Source organism: Tenrec ecaudatus, chromosome 8 (genome assembly GCF_050624435.1).
Source record: "Tenrec ecaudatus isolate mTenEca1 chromosome 8, mTenEca1.hap1, whole genome shotgun sequence".
NCBI classification, from domain to species: Eukaryota; Metazoa; Chordata; class Mammalia; order Afrosoricida; family Tenrecidae; genus Tenrec; species Tenrec ecaudatus.
The window spans coordinates 8,866,780-8,881,457 of record NC_134537.1 but is presented as its reverse complement, the minus strand read 5'-3'; the positions used below and the strand labels follow the sequence as shown (position 1 = coordinate 8,881,457).

General features: G+C 56.3%; 1 protein-coding gene across 5 annotated transcripts in view; it reads left to right on the top strand.

Moving 5' to 3' along the window:
* The window catches only part of TRAK1 (trafficking kinesin protein 1), a 222,718-nt gene that overhangs the window by 180,587 nt on the left and 27,453 nt on the right, over nucleotides 1-14,678 (top strand). For all 5 annotated transcript variants that reach the window (XM_075556004.1, XM_075556005.1, XM_075556002.1 and 2 more), the window contains 8 exons: nucleotides 1,359-1,475; nucleotides 4,216-4,316; nucleotides 5,198-5,306; nucleotides 6,852-6,930; nucleotides 9,034-9,164; nucleotides 10,228-10,302; nucleotides 11,106-11,243; nucleotides 13,409-13,485. In XM_075556004.1, coding sequence (XP_075412119.1) covers nucleotides 1,359-1,475; nucleotides 4,216-4,316; nucleotides 5,198-5,306; nucleotides 6,852-6,930; nucleotides 9,034-9,164; nucleotides 10,228-10,302; nucleotides 11,106-11,243; nucleotides 13,409-13,485 — 827 coding nt within the window. The remainder of the gene's footprint in view (nucleotides 1-1,358; nucleotides 1,476-4,215; nucleotides 4,317-5,197; nucleotides 5,307-6,851; nucleotides 6,931-9,033; nucleotides 9,165-10,227; nucleotides 10,303-11,105; nucleotides 11,244-13,408; nucleotides 13,486-14,678) is intronic.

The following is a 14,678-nucleotide window of genomic DNA, read 5'->3' as shown; positions in this document are numbered from 1 at the left end:
AACCCCCAATAAAAAGATCTTTAAATTAAATGAAGTCTAAGTAGCCATCCATAGAAAAATGAAGCAAAACTAAAAACATGTACAACTGTATTTCTGCCTAACGAAAGGGTTCTCGCTCACACGAGGCTAAATGAAGGGCCCGTAACGGTGGCCTGAATGGGTGCGAAACAAGCCGAACCCCTGTGCCACATCTCGGCTTCGTGGTAGATGCATTCACTCGTCCGTCCGTCCGTCCAGTCAGCATGTAGTTGCCCAGTTTGCGTCCTGGTGGGGGCCGCGATGAGCCCACAGTCCATCCCTCTGTTAGCAGATGAGCTAACCATCACACAAATACGAAAGGAACCCTCTTTTGAATGCATTATTCTCCACCCCCCTCTGTAGACATAAAGATTTTTTTCCCCCAACAGAATTTAAAAAAAAATCTTGATAGGTATATTTGTAGAGTCATAAAACACTGCCCGTGTCGGCGTTCTTGGCAGACAGTCAGTGCTGTGCTGTTTTGTTGTGCTGCTCAGCCGCCGCCGCTAGCTGTCTCCGTGTGTTTCTGTCACTCTTGACAGAAGAAGCCCCTTCCCACTCACCCCTAAATCCACCCGAACTGCCACGGGGCCACTTCTGACTCACGGAGACCCTGTAGGACAGGACAGACCTGCCCTGTGGGTGTCTGAAGCTGGCACTATTTATGGGAGCAGAAAGCCACCTCTCTCTCGGTTGTGAGCGGTGAGCGGGCATGCAGGAGCTCCTGACTGCCCTGAGCGGCCCACCCTCACCCCCACCTCCACCCCCACCCTGGAACCACTGTCAGTGCACTGTCAGCTTCCATGTGACTTGTTTTGCCCATTGGAGACTTAGTCCTTCAGCTTCGTGTCGCCAAGGCTGTCTCCCCGCAAGACTATGCTGCCCGCATTTCCAGACTTGTTGTTGGTGGCCGATTTCTCTCCAAGGGCACGGGCTGCCCTCTTTCTCCTCCGTAGATTGGGGACAAGGATGGCAAGGTGCCGGGATCATTTTAAGTACCGTTCACATCCCAGCCAGTCCCACACCATCTCCCGGGTGACGTCGGTTCCATGCTGTTCGTCTTGTGCCTCAATGCTCACCTTTCCCTTCTCGTTGTTCCGTGTCCAAGGACCAGGTGGCTCTCCAGACCCTCTGCTTGCTCACCTGTGGTTTCCCAGGCAACACTGTCCGTTTGGGCTCAGAGATGATAGCACAGGACGTGTGGGCAGAATCCGTAACTTTCCGAGCCCCTGGCTCTCTGTGGACGGCCTCCTTTGGTGTTCCGCGCTGGCGTGGAGCCCCAGTGGACCCCTGCAGCCAGCACAGGCATCTGACCCCTGCTGTCCCTCTGACCTTCGCAGAAAGAGCGGGATTTAGAGTTGGCGGCTCGGATCGGCCAGTCTTTGTTGAAGAAGAACAAAACCCTAACGGAGAGGAACGAGCTGCTGGAGGAGCAGGTTGAACACATCAGGGAAGAGGTACGAAGCGGGGAGTCTGAGGGGGGGGGGGTCTGGGAGCCACGGGCATTGCTCGGCTTTGGTGCGACAGCAGGGTTTCCTCGAAAGGACATGTAGCATCCCGAACCCAGAGCTTAGAGGCTGGGGAGTCACCCGGAAGACCGAAAGTGCCTGTCCACGATTCCTTCTGCTCCATGTGCCTTCCTCCTTCCATCCCGACAGGAAGGAGCCCTTGGGGGCAAGACTTAGTAGGACTACCGTGGCCCGTGGCACTGGCCAGCCACGGTCCCTGCCCTCTCCAAGGCCAGAGTCTGATGGCTGGGCTGTGAGGGGGTCCCGAGTCGGGCCCACCAGAGAAGGCGGCCTTGTGGGAGATGGACGCACACGGCAGTGACAGCAGTGTGGCAGTGTAATTCAGTGTGCGCCCCAGAGCCCACAGTGGCCTGTTGTATTTTCATGATGGAAGCACTGTTGGTGAGACTCCAGGCGTGGCTAGGGAATACCGGTGGTAAAAAGAGAGGCTGGGGGAGGCGGGATGAGGACTTGGAGACGTTTCTTAAGAACTGCCGGTTTTCTGGAAGGATTGTGGTTTGAACCAGAGACGGCTGCTGGGAAGAGAGGCGAGACGCTTGGGACCAAGCCCCATCTTGTTCCTTCTTTCCTGGAATCCAGACTGGGTGTTCTTCCTGGTGGAATTTTATTTGGGGACTTGGGTCTGGTGTCCTGCGTCCTCTCCCTCCATTTCCTGCCAGCTCACTTGGTCTTAGGCGGAGCAGGTGGCATGCTCCTCCGTGCCCCCTGGGGTGCATCCAGACCCCTTTCCTCCTTCAGGCGAGTCCCCACATTGCTGCTCGGGCGTCACAGTGTGCCCGAGCAGAGCCGTCACTGTGCAGAGCAGTCACGCCGCCTGCTCTCTGCACACGGAGCTCTGCTGTATTCGGGAGAAGCCACGCTGATTTCTGGTTTTCCTACCCCAGCCCTGTAGTGAGGGGCCTGCATGGACTCACTCGGTCAGCCTGGCCCCCTTTGCAGCCTCTTCCACCAGCGAGAAGTACCCCCTGGGAACCAGCAAATTGGCCTGCAGACACCACCCCCTGTGTCACTGCCTTTGCTTCACGCAAAGGATACCCTGCTTTGGGGACCAGAAGTGACATTTTTCCTTGGTGTAAAAATCGGAATTTGTAAACCCTCTTTTCCTTGGTCCCATCTTAAAGCCGTTGTATTCTGTGTTGAAGCCGTTGTATTCTGTGTTGACGCATGCACTTTTCAGCCACCTCTCTGTGGGACATGGGACAACTGGCCCTCCACTGGGCTGTGTAGGACAGATGGAATCAGCCACAGACTCGCCCACCCCAGCCCAAAGCAAATGAAAGAGGGAGGGAGGGAAGGCAAAGTGGAGGTGCTCGTGCCCAGTGCGGGTCTCCTGCTCATCAGACCGCGTGGTGAAGGGACAAGTACCAATGTCTGCAGCCTCAGTGTGCTTCTTTCAACCCACAGTGCTTTGCAAACCTGTCCCAGCAGTAGCCTGTTGCCATCTGGGGACCAAATGAAAGTTGGGTCGGCTCCACTTGATTGGGGGGAGGGCTCCCAGAGGGTGTGAGAGCCACAGGGTGGGGCTGTGAGGTGCCCAGATGTGAGATCCATGGCTGATGAGCTGGCTGAAGTTGCCCAGTCACAGTGGGCATCACCTCCATCCTGTTCAGAAGTGACATTTTGTTTCAGCAGAAATGAATGGCCTCCTGTTTCATCCAGTAACTTGACCCATTGCGTCAAGTTGGTGTCTGGTCCTCTGGCCACTTCCATAGCCCCCACGCCTTCTCATCCACCCCACTGTCACTCCAGAACGTCTAGTCCCTTCTCATCTCCGTACCAAAGTGACGGTGCTCCACTCGAGCAGGGGAGCGTCTGCCATGAAGCCATCGGTTGCCCTTTGGAAAACTTTTACGTGGGACCAAGTCCTTTGTGCTCTTTGAATAATGAAAAACCGGTGGAATGTCTTTGCTTTTGTGAGGGCGAATTTAAAAATCCTAGTCACCTAAGGATTTGTCAGACAAGCTTTGGACTGTCAGCTAGTCTGGGTTGACTAGAGAAACAAATCCAGAGGGAGTCATGTATGTGTATAAGAAAGAGCTTTATATCAAAGAGCAATTGTATATTGAACAAATATCCCAGCCCAGTCCAGATCAAGTCAAGATTAGCCTATATGTCCAATACCAGTCTATAAATTCCTCTTCAGACTCACACAGCACATGCAATGACGCTGAAAGCAGGAAGATCGCAGGCCAGTGGGTGGAAAGTCTTGTGGATCCAGTGGCGGTGGAAGTATTCCAGTGCTGGCGTGGGTCTGCATGTGGCTCCTCCAGCTCCAGGGCTCTGGCTTTGTCAGTGTAGCTCCATGTGTCTCATCAACAGGAATGTTTAGCAAAGAGAGTTTGGCCTCCAGTGAGCTCTTTATCTCCTCTGCACCTCCAAATGAGGTCACCAAGCAGTGACCTGATGGACCGGCTAGACCCCACCCCTTTGCAAGTTGACAGGAAATTATGTAACTGCCACAGACTGCTAAGAGCATGGTCAGAAGTTCAAACCCATCATCCGTTTGGGTGGGGAACGCTGAGGCTGTCTGCTCCCATAAAGACCGACGGCCGAGGAACCCTTGAATAAGGTCTCTGCGAGTCGGAATGTCCCTGACGGTTGTGGGCGTGGTGTGTGGGGTTTTGCCAGTGTGAGGGCACCCATGATGGCCCCGTGACTGCGTCCGCAGGTGTCTCAGCTCCGGCACGAGCTGTCTATGAAGGATGAGCTGCTGCAGTACTACACCAGTGCCGCCGAGGAGAGCGAGCCCGAGTCCGTCTGCTCCACCCCGTAAGTCCCCAAGGCAGGGCCGTTGACACCAGGAGTGCAGGCCAGGCTTCTTCAGACTGAGCATCTCCAAGAGCCTCTAACCGACTGGCTGTGCCGGGGTCCTGTAGCCTAGTGGTCAGGTTTAAGGGTGCGGGTGCCATGGCACCCTGTTTGCCCTGGCACGTCAGGGGGTGGGTTCTGCTGCTGGCGGAGATACAGTGGAACCCAGTGGGACTGTCCTGGCTCTCCAGGTCTCGCAAGTTTCTCTGTGCTTCTGTAGTCTTGGGGAAATGGGTTTCTGGCAGGTTTCTGCCTTGCACAGGTGGTATAGCATGCCGATTTTAGGCTTCAGGCAGGGTCCTGGGGACAGCAGAAGCAGAACCTCTCCGTAAGCCAGTGCCACCGCCCCCCCTATAAGAAACTTGAGCACCTGAGCCCAGTGGCCTCACTTCAGATCTCAGCTCTGTGACTTATAAGCTGTGTGTCCTGGGCCGAACTACTCCACCTCTCAGTGCTTGTTTCTCCTTTGTCAGGGGCGGGGGGGTGGGGGTGGGTCGTGGTACTTGTGTCTTAGGGCTCTGAGATTAGGTGAGCATGCTCAAAGAGCCTGGACCAAGTTTTGGCATATGGAAATGCATGACAGGTATTAAGTGAGTGCCCAGACATCCTGGCCTTTTGTAGATGCCTAAGAAGAGTTGATTCTCCTTGAGGTGACAGGACAGGGGCATTTAAATGGCCGACATAAAGGCTGGGAGGTGACTTGGAAGCAGCCTTGGCTGAGGTGCTGATTTCCCGGGCAGGAACCGTCTGATGGCTCCCTGTTTCTTGGACTTAGCCTGAAGCAGTCCTTCCCTGTGCCTGTGTCCCTCCCTGGCTTGTTGATGCGCTGCCTCCTCCCTCAGGTTGAAAAGGAACGAGTCCAGCTCCTCCGTCCAGAACTACTTTCACCTGGATTCTCTGCAGAAGAAGCTGAAAGACCTTGAAGAGGAGAACGTGGTACTTCGATCTGAGGTGAGTGCCCGGCCTCTGCTTGGCAGCTCAGGATGGCAGAGGCCCCTGCCCTGCTTGCCAGCTCTGACCCAACGTGGGCACCGCACCCGAGAAGTGACTCCGATGGAGGCTCAGAGCGAGCACCTCATTTGGTTTTTACATCTTGGTGTTTCCGTCAAAGGCCCCACGCAACCTGTTCACCTGAGCCGGGAGGGCACGGTGCTTGCACCCCTCATAGACAAAGGTTTAAGCGGAGACAGCTTGGGAACTGGTCCTTGTGCATGTGTGCAAAGAAGCTTTGGTGCCAGTCTTTAGGGTGGCACCTTTCAGGAAAAAGGCAGAGCCCAGGCTGCCAGGTGGGTGGGGTGGGCCCTCAAGGGCATGCCAGTCCTTAAGTGACAAAGCAAGATTCTAAGTAACTCCACGGTTCCACTCGCCCCGCTGTCCCTATCTAGAAAGGAGTCCATGCACACGGAGCACTGTTTGTCCTAGTTATCAGGGAGGTCATGCTGTGTAGCCAGATACAGACCGGCCCTGTGAATCCAGCCACTGCTGGTGGGGCTGGGGCTGTGTGCTCCACGTTTGCTGCCCTGCGTCCCCCACAGCCTCTTCTACCTTGAGCACGACTGCGTGGTGGAGAGCCTCCGTCTGGGCTTAACAAGATCATTTTCTGCCTGGAGGGAGGACCATGTTCTCTTAGACATTGTCCTTTCCAGCCTCACTAGGAGGGCGGGCGGTGGTGGAACACAAACCCAGCACAGCCAAGGGTGTGGCCCGAGACTTGCCGACACTCCAGATGTGATTTCAGGAGGGTCTCGGCTCCCTCTGGGGCCAGCCAGTGCCCGGGGCTCACAGCTCCCTTCTCTCTAGCCAGGTGTTCAGGTTTCAGTCTCCCACACCCTGATCCCTGTGATAGCTTCTTGGGTCTCTTGAGGTCAGATGTTGCCCGTTGGACCTTGTTCTGACCAGGTAAGCATACAGCTGGTTTAGCTCCAGCTCCGAAGTCGGCCCATCCCAAGGGTGTGATCGGCGGTAGCTACGTCTGTGGTTGTAACTCTTGGAAAGCCCTGTCCGGGTCCCGGGCATTGTGAGGGCTGCCCAGACAGTCCCAGATGGACAGCCAGGCAGGCGGATGACCAGCGGCCCAACTGGCCCAAGAGCATGTGCTTTTGTCTGGTGCCCCCTCGTGCGCGAATAGGTTTCGAATTTTAAACACCTTGTTAAAATTCGCTTTGTAGACTCCAGACTCTGAGGTCCCTAGCTGATGGGTGCCATTGAGGTTGGACCTTCCACCTGTCAAGGAGCCCTGGTGGTGGCGGCAGTTGTTTGTGCATCAGAGGGCTGATGGCCAGCTCAGCCACCAGCTGCTCCCAAGGGGAAGGATCGGCAGACAGCCTCAGAAGCTCACCAGGGCAGTTCTCTTGGGCACTCTAGGGTCATTGCCAGCTGCAATGGACTCAATGGCAGTGGGAGTTTGAGGTGACAAGTGGGAGGGGCTGAAGGAACATTTCCTGGACCTACCTGGCTTCATGGCCCAGCCACCCGTGACCCGCACTTTGTCCCCAGGCCTGCCAGCTGAAGACGGAGACCATCACCTACGAGGAGAAGGAGCAGCAGCTGGTGAATGACTGCGTGAAGGAGCTGAGTATGTGCGGGAGCCTCGCCCTCCCCCGGCCCCCTTGCCCGCTGCCCCTTCCCCAGGTCTGCGTGGGGCAGAGGGGGAGGGCAGCAGGTGGTAGAATCTTCGCCTTCCCTGCAGGAGGCTCTGGATTACACCTCCCATGCAGCCGCCAACCACCCATCAGACTGGTTGGTCTGCACGTAGAACCATGAACAGGTTTCAGCAACGTTTTCCAGACTGACAGAGACCAGGAAGAAAGGCCTGGCTCTGAGCATCATGTCAGCCCATGATAGCCCTGTGGGTCACAAAGGCCCCATCCCCTGTGCCTGGGTCGCCTGAGTCAGGAGCCGACTCAGAGACTCAGTGACCACCAGCTGGGCACACTTGCATCACCTGGTGACTCAGGAGCAGCGTCTTAAAAACCAGAGCCCCCACCCCCATTCTTGTGTAGCATCTTCCATCCATCTGGATTCATGACCAGAAACTGGGTGCTAGGTGGTCAGCCAGAAATCGCCTCCGTTTCCCTCTGAAATGGATGTTTGATCTGAACGTTAGCTTTCGTTTCGAATATTGGAACTGTTCGGTTCCTAAGCACTCGGCTGCAAAGGTTTGAACCCACCAGCCCTTCTCCCTCGGAGAAAGATGAGGCCGTTGGCTTCCACCGAGCTCTATAGCTGTGGAAGCCCGATGGAGCGGTTCGACTCTGTCCCGTGCGGGTGCCAGGAAGCGGTATGATCAGCCTGGCCACGGGGCGGGTTTTCTGTTGTGTTTTGTTTCTTGACGTTGTGCCCGGCGACGGAGCCTTATCTGGAAGAGGTGGGGAAAAGTGCTTCCCAGTAACTCGGTTTGTGAAAGTTGAGTCTAGGGCACTCACCTTTGCAAATAAGAATCGCTCCCCACCTCCTTGGCCACTCCTTCATCCATGAGTGAGCTACGATAAGGCAGAAGCGCAAAGGGAATGTTTCTAACCTCAGCAGAGCACTTGGTGACGAGCCACGCTCCCCCCACCCCCTGTGCAAACCTAGTGAAATGAGTCACAGCCATGAATGAGGTGTCGACACCCCAGGGAAGGGCATGTGTGCACCCCTGGTGGCTCCTCTCGGGGTCAGGGTACAGCCCAGTCTGTGTGTGGAGCGTGGGGTTCACACCGTGGAGGGGTGTGGCCGCCGGCGCCCATCCCATGACTCATAGAGTGCTGCAGACTACCCTCTGCCTCACAAGGTTGAAAAACACACGACTCCCCCCCCACCCCCGCCCTCATCCACATGCAATCTCTACCCTGGGCCCCCTCCAGCCCTGTCTTGTGAGGAAGGGGGCTCTTCTTTTTTTAAAATCATTTTTACTGGGGCTCTTACAGCTCCTGTAGCACTCCATACATCGACTGTATCCAGCATATCTGTACATAGGTTGCCATCATCATTTCCAAAACATTTTCTACTTGAGCCATTGGTATCAGCTCCTCTTTTTCCCCCTTCCTCCCCACCCTCCCACCTTTGTGAATCCTTGATCAATTAGCTATGATTATTATTATTACTTCATATCTTATACTGTCCGTTGTTGTCTCTCTTCATCCACATTTCTGTTATTCGTCCCCTTTGTGTGGGGGGCGATATATCCAACCTTGGGATGAGTTCCCCTTTCCCTTCCCCCACCCCAACCATCCCCCTACCCTCATGGTATCGCTGCTGTTCCTGAGGGGTCTATCTGTCCTTGATTTCCTATGCCAAGAGCTCTTATCTGTACCAATGTGCGTCCTCCAGTCTAGCCAGGTTTGTAAGGTAGAGCTGGGTCATGGGAGTGTGGGGGGAGGAAACATTCAGGACCTAGAGGAATGATGTGTGTTTCATCAGTGCTATACTGCACCCTGGCTGAATCATCCTTTCCTTAGAACCCTCTGTGGGGGATGTCCAGTTGTCTACAGATGGGCTTTGGGTCTCTATTCCAACCCCCGTTGTTCGCATTGATATATAGTTGTTTGTTTGGGATCTTTTGAAACCTGTTAGCTGCTCCTGCCGACACCTCATGATCACACAGGAAGGGGCTCTTCTCACACAAAGCCCCAAGAAGCCTCCTCGCTGGGCACGCTTCCGAGACGGTCTGACTCGCCCCGCGTTCTCTCCGCCACAGGGGATGCCAACGTCCAGATTGCCAGTATCTCTGAGGAGTTGGCCAAGAAGACCGAGGATGCTGCCCGCCAGCAGGAGGAGATTACGCACCTGCTGTCGCAAATTGTGGACTTGCAGAAGAAGGCCAAAGCGGTAAGGCTTCCTTCTGGGCCTCCCAGGCCGAAGCCTCGTGCTGTGTGGCGCTTGGGAGAAAGGGGCAGTTCCTCGGGAAGCTTCGTACTGTAAGGGATGTTGCTGGTCCTCTGGAGGAGCCAGCCCAGGGGTAACAAAAAAGAGCCTCGTGCAGTCATCAGTGTGAAATGGAATGGGCAAGGGGTCCTGTTTATCAACCCTTGTCTCGTAAGGATAACCTGAGCTTTAGTGTGATTCCTTAAGGCAGTGGCGGCAGATACGGAGTTTTCGGAATGAATAGATGGACATCCCTCTTCCCCTGCAGTGTTCTGTCTGACACAGTAGCCAGCGCCCAGAAACTGTCTCGAGCCTCAGACAGACCTTTGCTGGACTGGTGGGGGGCTTCCCGAGAGCCTCTCTGGAGTCAGGGGTGGGGCGGCAATGGAACGTGAGCGTGGGCTTGGGAGAGGTGTGGCCGTGGGAATGGTAGAGACTCTCCCTCCAGGGTAAGCGAGAACGACGCTGTTGCAATGTGCTGAGACCATCCTGCGTGGCCACCGCAGGGAGCTCCAGGCAGGCGTTGGGGGGTTCCTGCTGGTGCGTTGAGTCCAGGAACACTTGGTGAATTTGTGGATGTGTCCTATTGTTATTGCCGCCGCTCTGTGGATGGGTGTGTTGTGTGTCGTGTCTGGTTTCTTGTTCTTCCTGAGTCCTCAGTTCCTTGTTTGGGGACGTTTGCTCCGTGTTGGTTTCTGTGGGGGAACTGTCTCCTACGCTGGTCTCAGGATGGTGTGTAATGTTGTTGTTGCTTACTGGCCAGGGTACTTCATTGAGAACACTTTGGAGTGGTGGTCTTGTGCTTTTGAATCCTTTAAAACATTTTTTTTAACTTTTAGTGGAACATAATCCACCCAATCCTACAACTCAGTTGTTCAATCGTAGTGAGAAGACTTGTACAATCAGTACCACGATCAAGCCCCGCCCCATCTCTTGAAAACGAGCTATGCAATCACATGGGGTTCCAGGGCTCCCTCCCCTCCTGCCTTTAGCCAGGTCTAACTGTGACTCTCTCTGCCCCTCCCAGTGTGCCGTGGAGAATGAAGAGCTTATGCAGCACCTGGGGGCTGCCAAGGACGCCCAACGGCAGCTCACAGCCGAGGTCAGTGCTTCTCCCTCGGTCCCTCGGGCCTCGGAGCCCAGCTGAGCGCACCTGCCTCCCTCTGGCAGGCCGTGGCCGTGTCCATTGCAACTACCCCACGGCCGCACACTGGCATGTCTCTGGGTTTCTGTGCATGGGTCAGCTCCCGGGTCTGGGCTCTGTGGTCTCACAGGTGTGGGCTCCGGGAGACTGGTCTGCACAGACACCTGGCAGACACTCAGGCGAAACAAGGCAACGCAGAACAGGCCACGGCCAAAGATGTGGCCTGGAGGACTTGAGATGAGGGCCATGACGATGTCCGCTCGTTCTCTCTTTTACAGATCGTTGATGTTACTTCCCTAGGGGTAGTTCTGAGCCTGGAAGCTTGCCCGAATGAGGGCTGGGGGTGGGGGCTGATTGCTGGTCAGTATACCCCAAACAAGCCACCACCTGTCTGCCCTCGAGCACGAGCTAGCTAGCATGTTGCTCTGATACCAAACAGATGAGGAAAAGGCTAGGTGAGCTGCTTCTGAAACTCTGCCAACACGTTCCCGATGGTACAAATTCCTGTTCCGTGGGGGTCCCGACACAGGTCCTGGTAGCATTTCATGCTATGGTGCCCGGGTTCACTGTGAGTGGGGGCACAGCAAGCTTGCCCTAAGTCAAAGACAAAGCAAGCCCTTGAGAGCATCTGCATCGGGCCCCGGATACACCAGACAGGGTCTCAGGGGCCTCTGTTCGTGCCACTCTGGGTCATAGGGCGGGTGTGCCGGTGCCCCCCTGGGTGCCCAGGGATCCGGCTGACGGCCCGTGTCTCCCTGCAGCTGCGGGAGCTGGAGGACAAGTACGCAGAGTGCATGGAGATGCTCCAGGAGGCACAGGAGGAGCTCAAGAACCTCCGGAACAAGACCATGCCCAACACCACGGCCCGGCGCTACCACTCCCTGGGCCTGTTTCCCATGGTGAGTGAGTGAGTGAGTGAGTGAGTAAGTGAGTGAGTGAGTGAGTGAGTTGGGGGGGGCAGCACACGTCCTTCCCAACAGCCCATGGTCTACCCTCTCAGTGGGACTGTGGGGCCCTGGCTCTGACCGCCTGAGTCCAGTTCCGGTAGCGAGCATCCCCCTAGTACAACTGGGATTAGGACCTGAATCGAGGCCCCAGGAGCCCGGCCACCAGTGGTTTCTTAAACTCCAGAAGACAAACAGATGCCGTATCCTACCCTAAACCCCGCTCCTCTCTTGTACTCTGCCCTTAAAAGAGATGGATTCAGGAGGATCTGCAAAGTCCCCCCCCCCCCCCCCACTGCTGCCATGCCTGCAGGATGCCGCTAGTAGGCTGTTTTATCTGACCTCATGGGGGTGCAGACTACGGTGGGCGCATGCGTGCGGCACGCTCTGTGCACTGGAGTCATTCTGCCCGGGGTGGGCGGCTCCAGTGTCTGCGACCGGGGAGAGTGCTTCTCTCCCTCTGCCACAGGGCAGGGGCTAGCATTCTACGCATCCCTGTGTGAGTTCTAAACTTCTGTGTTAGTCTGGGTTGACTAGAGAAACAAATCCAGAGACATTCATATATGTATAAGAGAGAACTTTATATCAAAGAGTCATTGTGTATTAAGAAAACATCCCAGTCCAGTCCAGATTAAATCCCTTAGTCCGTTATTAGCCCATTGGTTTGATACTAGTCCATAAATACTTCTTCACACTCACGCAGCCATGCAATAATGCCAAATGCAGGAAGATCACAGGCCAGTGGGTGAAAAGTCTTTTGGATCCAGTGGTGGTGGAAGCATCTCAGTGCTGGCATGGTTCTCCACGTGGCTCCTCCAGCTCCAGGGCTCTGGCTCTATCAGTGTAGCTCCATGTGGCTTGTCAACAGGAATGTCTCTCAGGAGAAAGCATGTCCCGCCCCAGGAGAAGGCCACGCCCACACACAGGCCTCATTGACTATGACCTGATTGACAGGCTAGACTCCGCCCCTTCACTCAAGCTGACAGGAGATGACATATGCCCCTCTCAGTCAGGGCTCTGACACAGAGACAGTGCCCCTGCCCGTCCTCACTGCACAGGATGGGGCCCGGCGGGCACCCCTTGACATTCGTAATGCAGGTAGCCGACAGAGGCTCAGGTGGGTGCAGAGAAGGACCAGCCTCAGCTGGCCGGAGGAGGGCAGCATATAGGTCCACCCAGAGGGCAAGGGCCAAGAGCTTCCTGGAGAGAGGAAAACGGTCCCGCAGGGGCACCTCTGACCCCCACCCCCACCTGGTGTCGCACAGGAATGGGGCTAGTACAATCCAGAAACTGAATTCGCTCTCTCAGCCTTCCGATAAACCTTGGAGGAATTTGGGAATCCACCCCTCTGCATCACAGCAAACAGCCTGCCTCACCTTTCTCCCTGATCGGCCCCCCAACTGAAGTTCACCCACCACCCCCACCCCCGTGATGCCACGGAGAAGCCTCATCTGCCGACGCAGAGGCTGGCCGTTTGGTGAGCGCTCTGCAGAAAAGACAGGAAGGAAGAGAAAGAAAGAAAAAAGATAGGTGATAGGTTCCCATAAAGGCTCCAGCACTTCTTGCCCACCCGTCATTGATGCGACCCCATAGGACAGAGAACTGCCCCCGGTGGATTTCCCAGACTGATCTGTGTGCAGACAGCCTGCCTCATACTGCTCTTTCCGAAAAAACTGCCAACCCCGTTCAGTGAGAAGCCAAGAGCTTAAGACTGTGCTACCAAGGCTCCTGTCCCCCTGGGAGACCCTGCTGTGACGAATGGGCATGCCCAGTTGCTGGCCCTATGGCACCCAGTACTGGCCCCCTGGACGTGGCTGCTGTGCTGTAGGGACAGGGCCTCATTGGGGTTTGCCCCAGACACTCGGCCCCCTGTGTCTCTGGTTTCCTGCTCAGTGTCCCTAGCTCGCTACCCGCTGTGGCCAGGCCAGCCATGCGGAGGCTCTCCCAGGGCTTCTGGCCCAGGGAACACGCCAGCAGCTGGCTGTGTGTGAAGTCCGCCGGCCTCATGAGCTCCCGTCCGGGCACCCACTGGCGGCCAGCCTGGCTGGCGGGCCTCTGTCCAGAGATGGAGCCTCTGAATGCCCTCCTGCTTACATGGAGTGTGTTCCGGCTTTCCCCAGGACTCCTTGGCGGCGGAGATCGAGGGGACGATGCGGAAGGAGCTGCAGTTGGAAGACCCCGAGTCTGCGGATGTCACGTACGGCCTTTTATATTCTAAGCTTCCTGAAGAGCAGTATGTGGTCCCTTCCCCCAACCCCCCAACCCCCACTCCTGCCTTGGTCAGACCTAGTGATGACCAGGCCCTTCTCTGGCCAGACCAAGGGCCCTGGACACCCCTGCCCCTCCCAGTTCCATTTAGAAGGCTTTCAAGATTAGTGGTGAGGTTCCAGGAAGCTTGGGAGGGAGAGCAATGCCCTTCCCACCTCCCTTAGTTGGAGCCCCCTCCCTATCCTTGATAATTCCCCCCCCCCCCCGCCGCCGTATCCTTCCCCCTGGAAGCATGGTGTTTCTTTGGACAGGTGTGAGGGGCCTTCAGAGAGTGGGTGGGAAAGCCCCGTGCTCTCTGAAGCCCCTCGCATAGGAAGACCAGTACAACAGCATTGTGGCTTGAGGTGCAGGGTCGGGTAGACACAGGGTAGGCCCACAGCTCCCTTGCTGGCTTCACCCCTGGTGCTCAGCCTGCCTGAGGTGTGTCCGAGGGACCCGGGAGCCCGATTTCAGTGTCTCCTCCCTGTCTGGGCCCCATCAGGGGAATAGGCTTCGGTGCACGTGTCAATCCCCCCGGGGGTCCCAGAAGGAAGCAGCCGCTCTGGAAAAGCGCCCACCCTTTTCTCCTTAGAAGGCAGGGTACCAGCTAGCACCAGGCATGGCCCTGTCGCACGTGCGGATGTGGCGCCTGGGGCTCAGCGGCTCATGGGCCGAGTGTAAGGACTTGGTCGTGCGGCCCTGGGTGTGAAGAGGCAGCATTCCATCCATTTGGACAGCCATGCAGACGCAATGGACAAACGGCCCTGCCCTGTGGAGCTTGCTTTCTAGTGGCTGTTCGTAAAGCGAGGACACTCGCCGGTGACAGGCGGCGCCGAAGGCACAAGAGTTAAGCGCACAAGCCACCGACCATCTGCTTTGTGCCTTGGGCTCCCCAGGACAAAGATCTGTGGGGGTCTGTGGTTACCGTTTCAGGAACCCTGGCGGGCAGTTCTACACTGGCATCCCCCGAGGGCTGCTGATGTCACCTGACAGCCATCTCATGGATTGGGGGCAAAGTAGCATTCAAGCACTGTTACCTGTGGGACAGGCTTTAGAGACTGACAAGGGTTATCCTTGGGACTCTGCTTCCGGGGATACGGAGTGTCTCCTGTGCAGGAGGCAGCAGCCAGGGCCCCGAGGTAC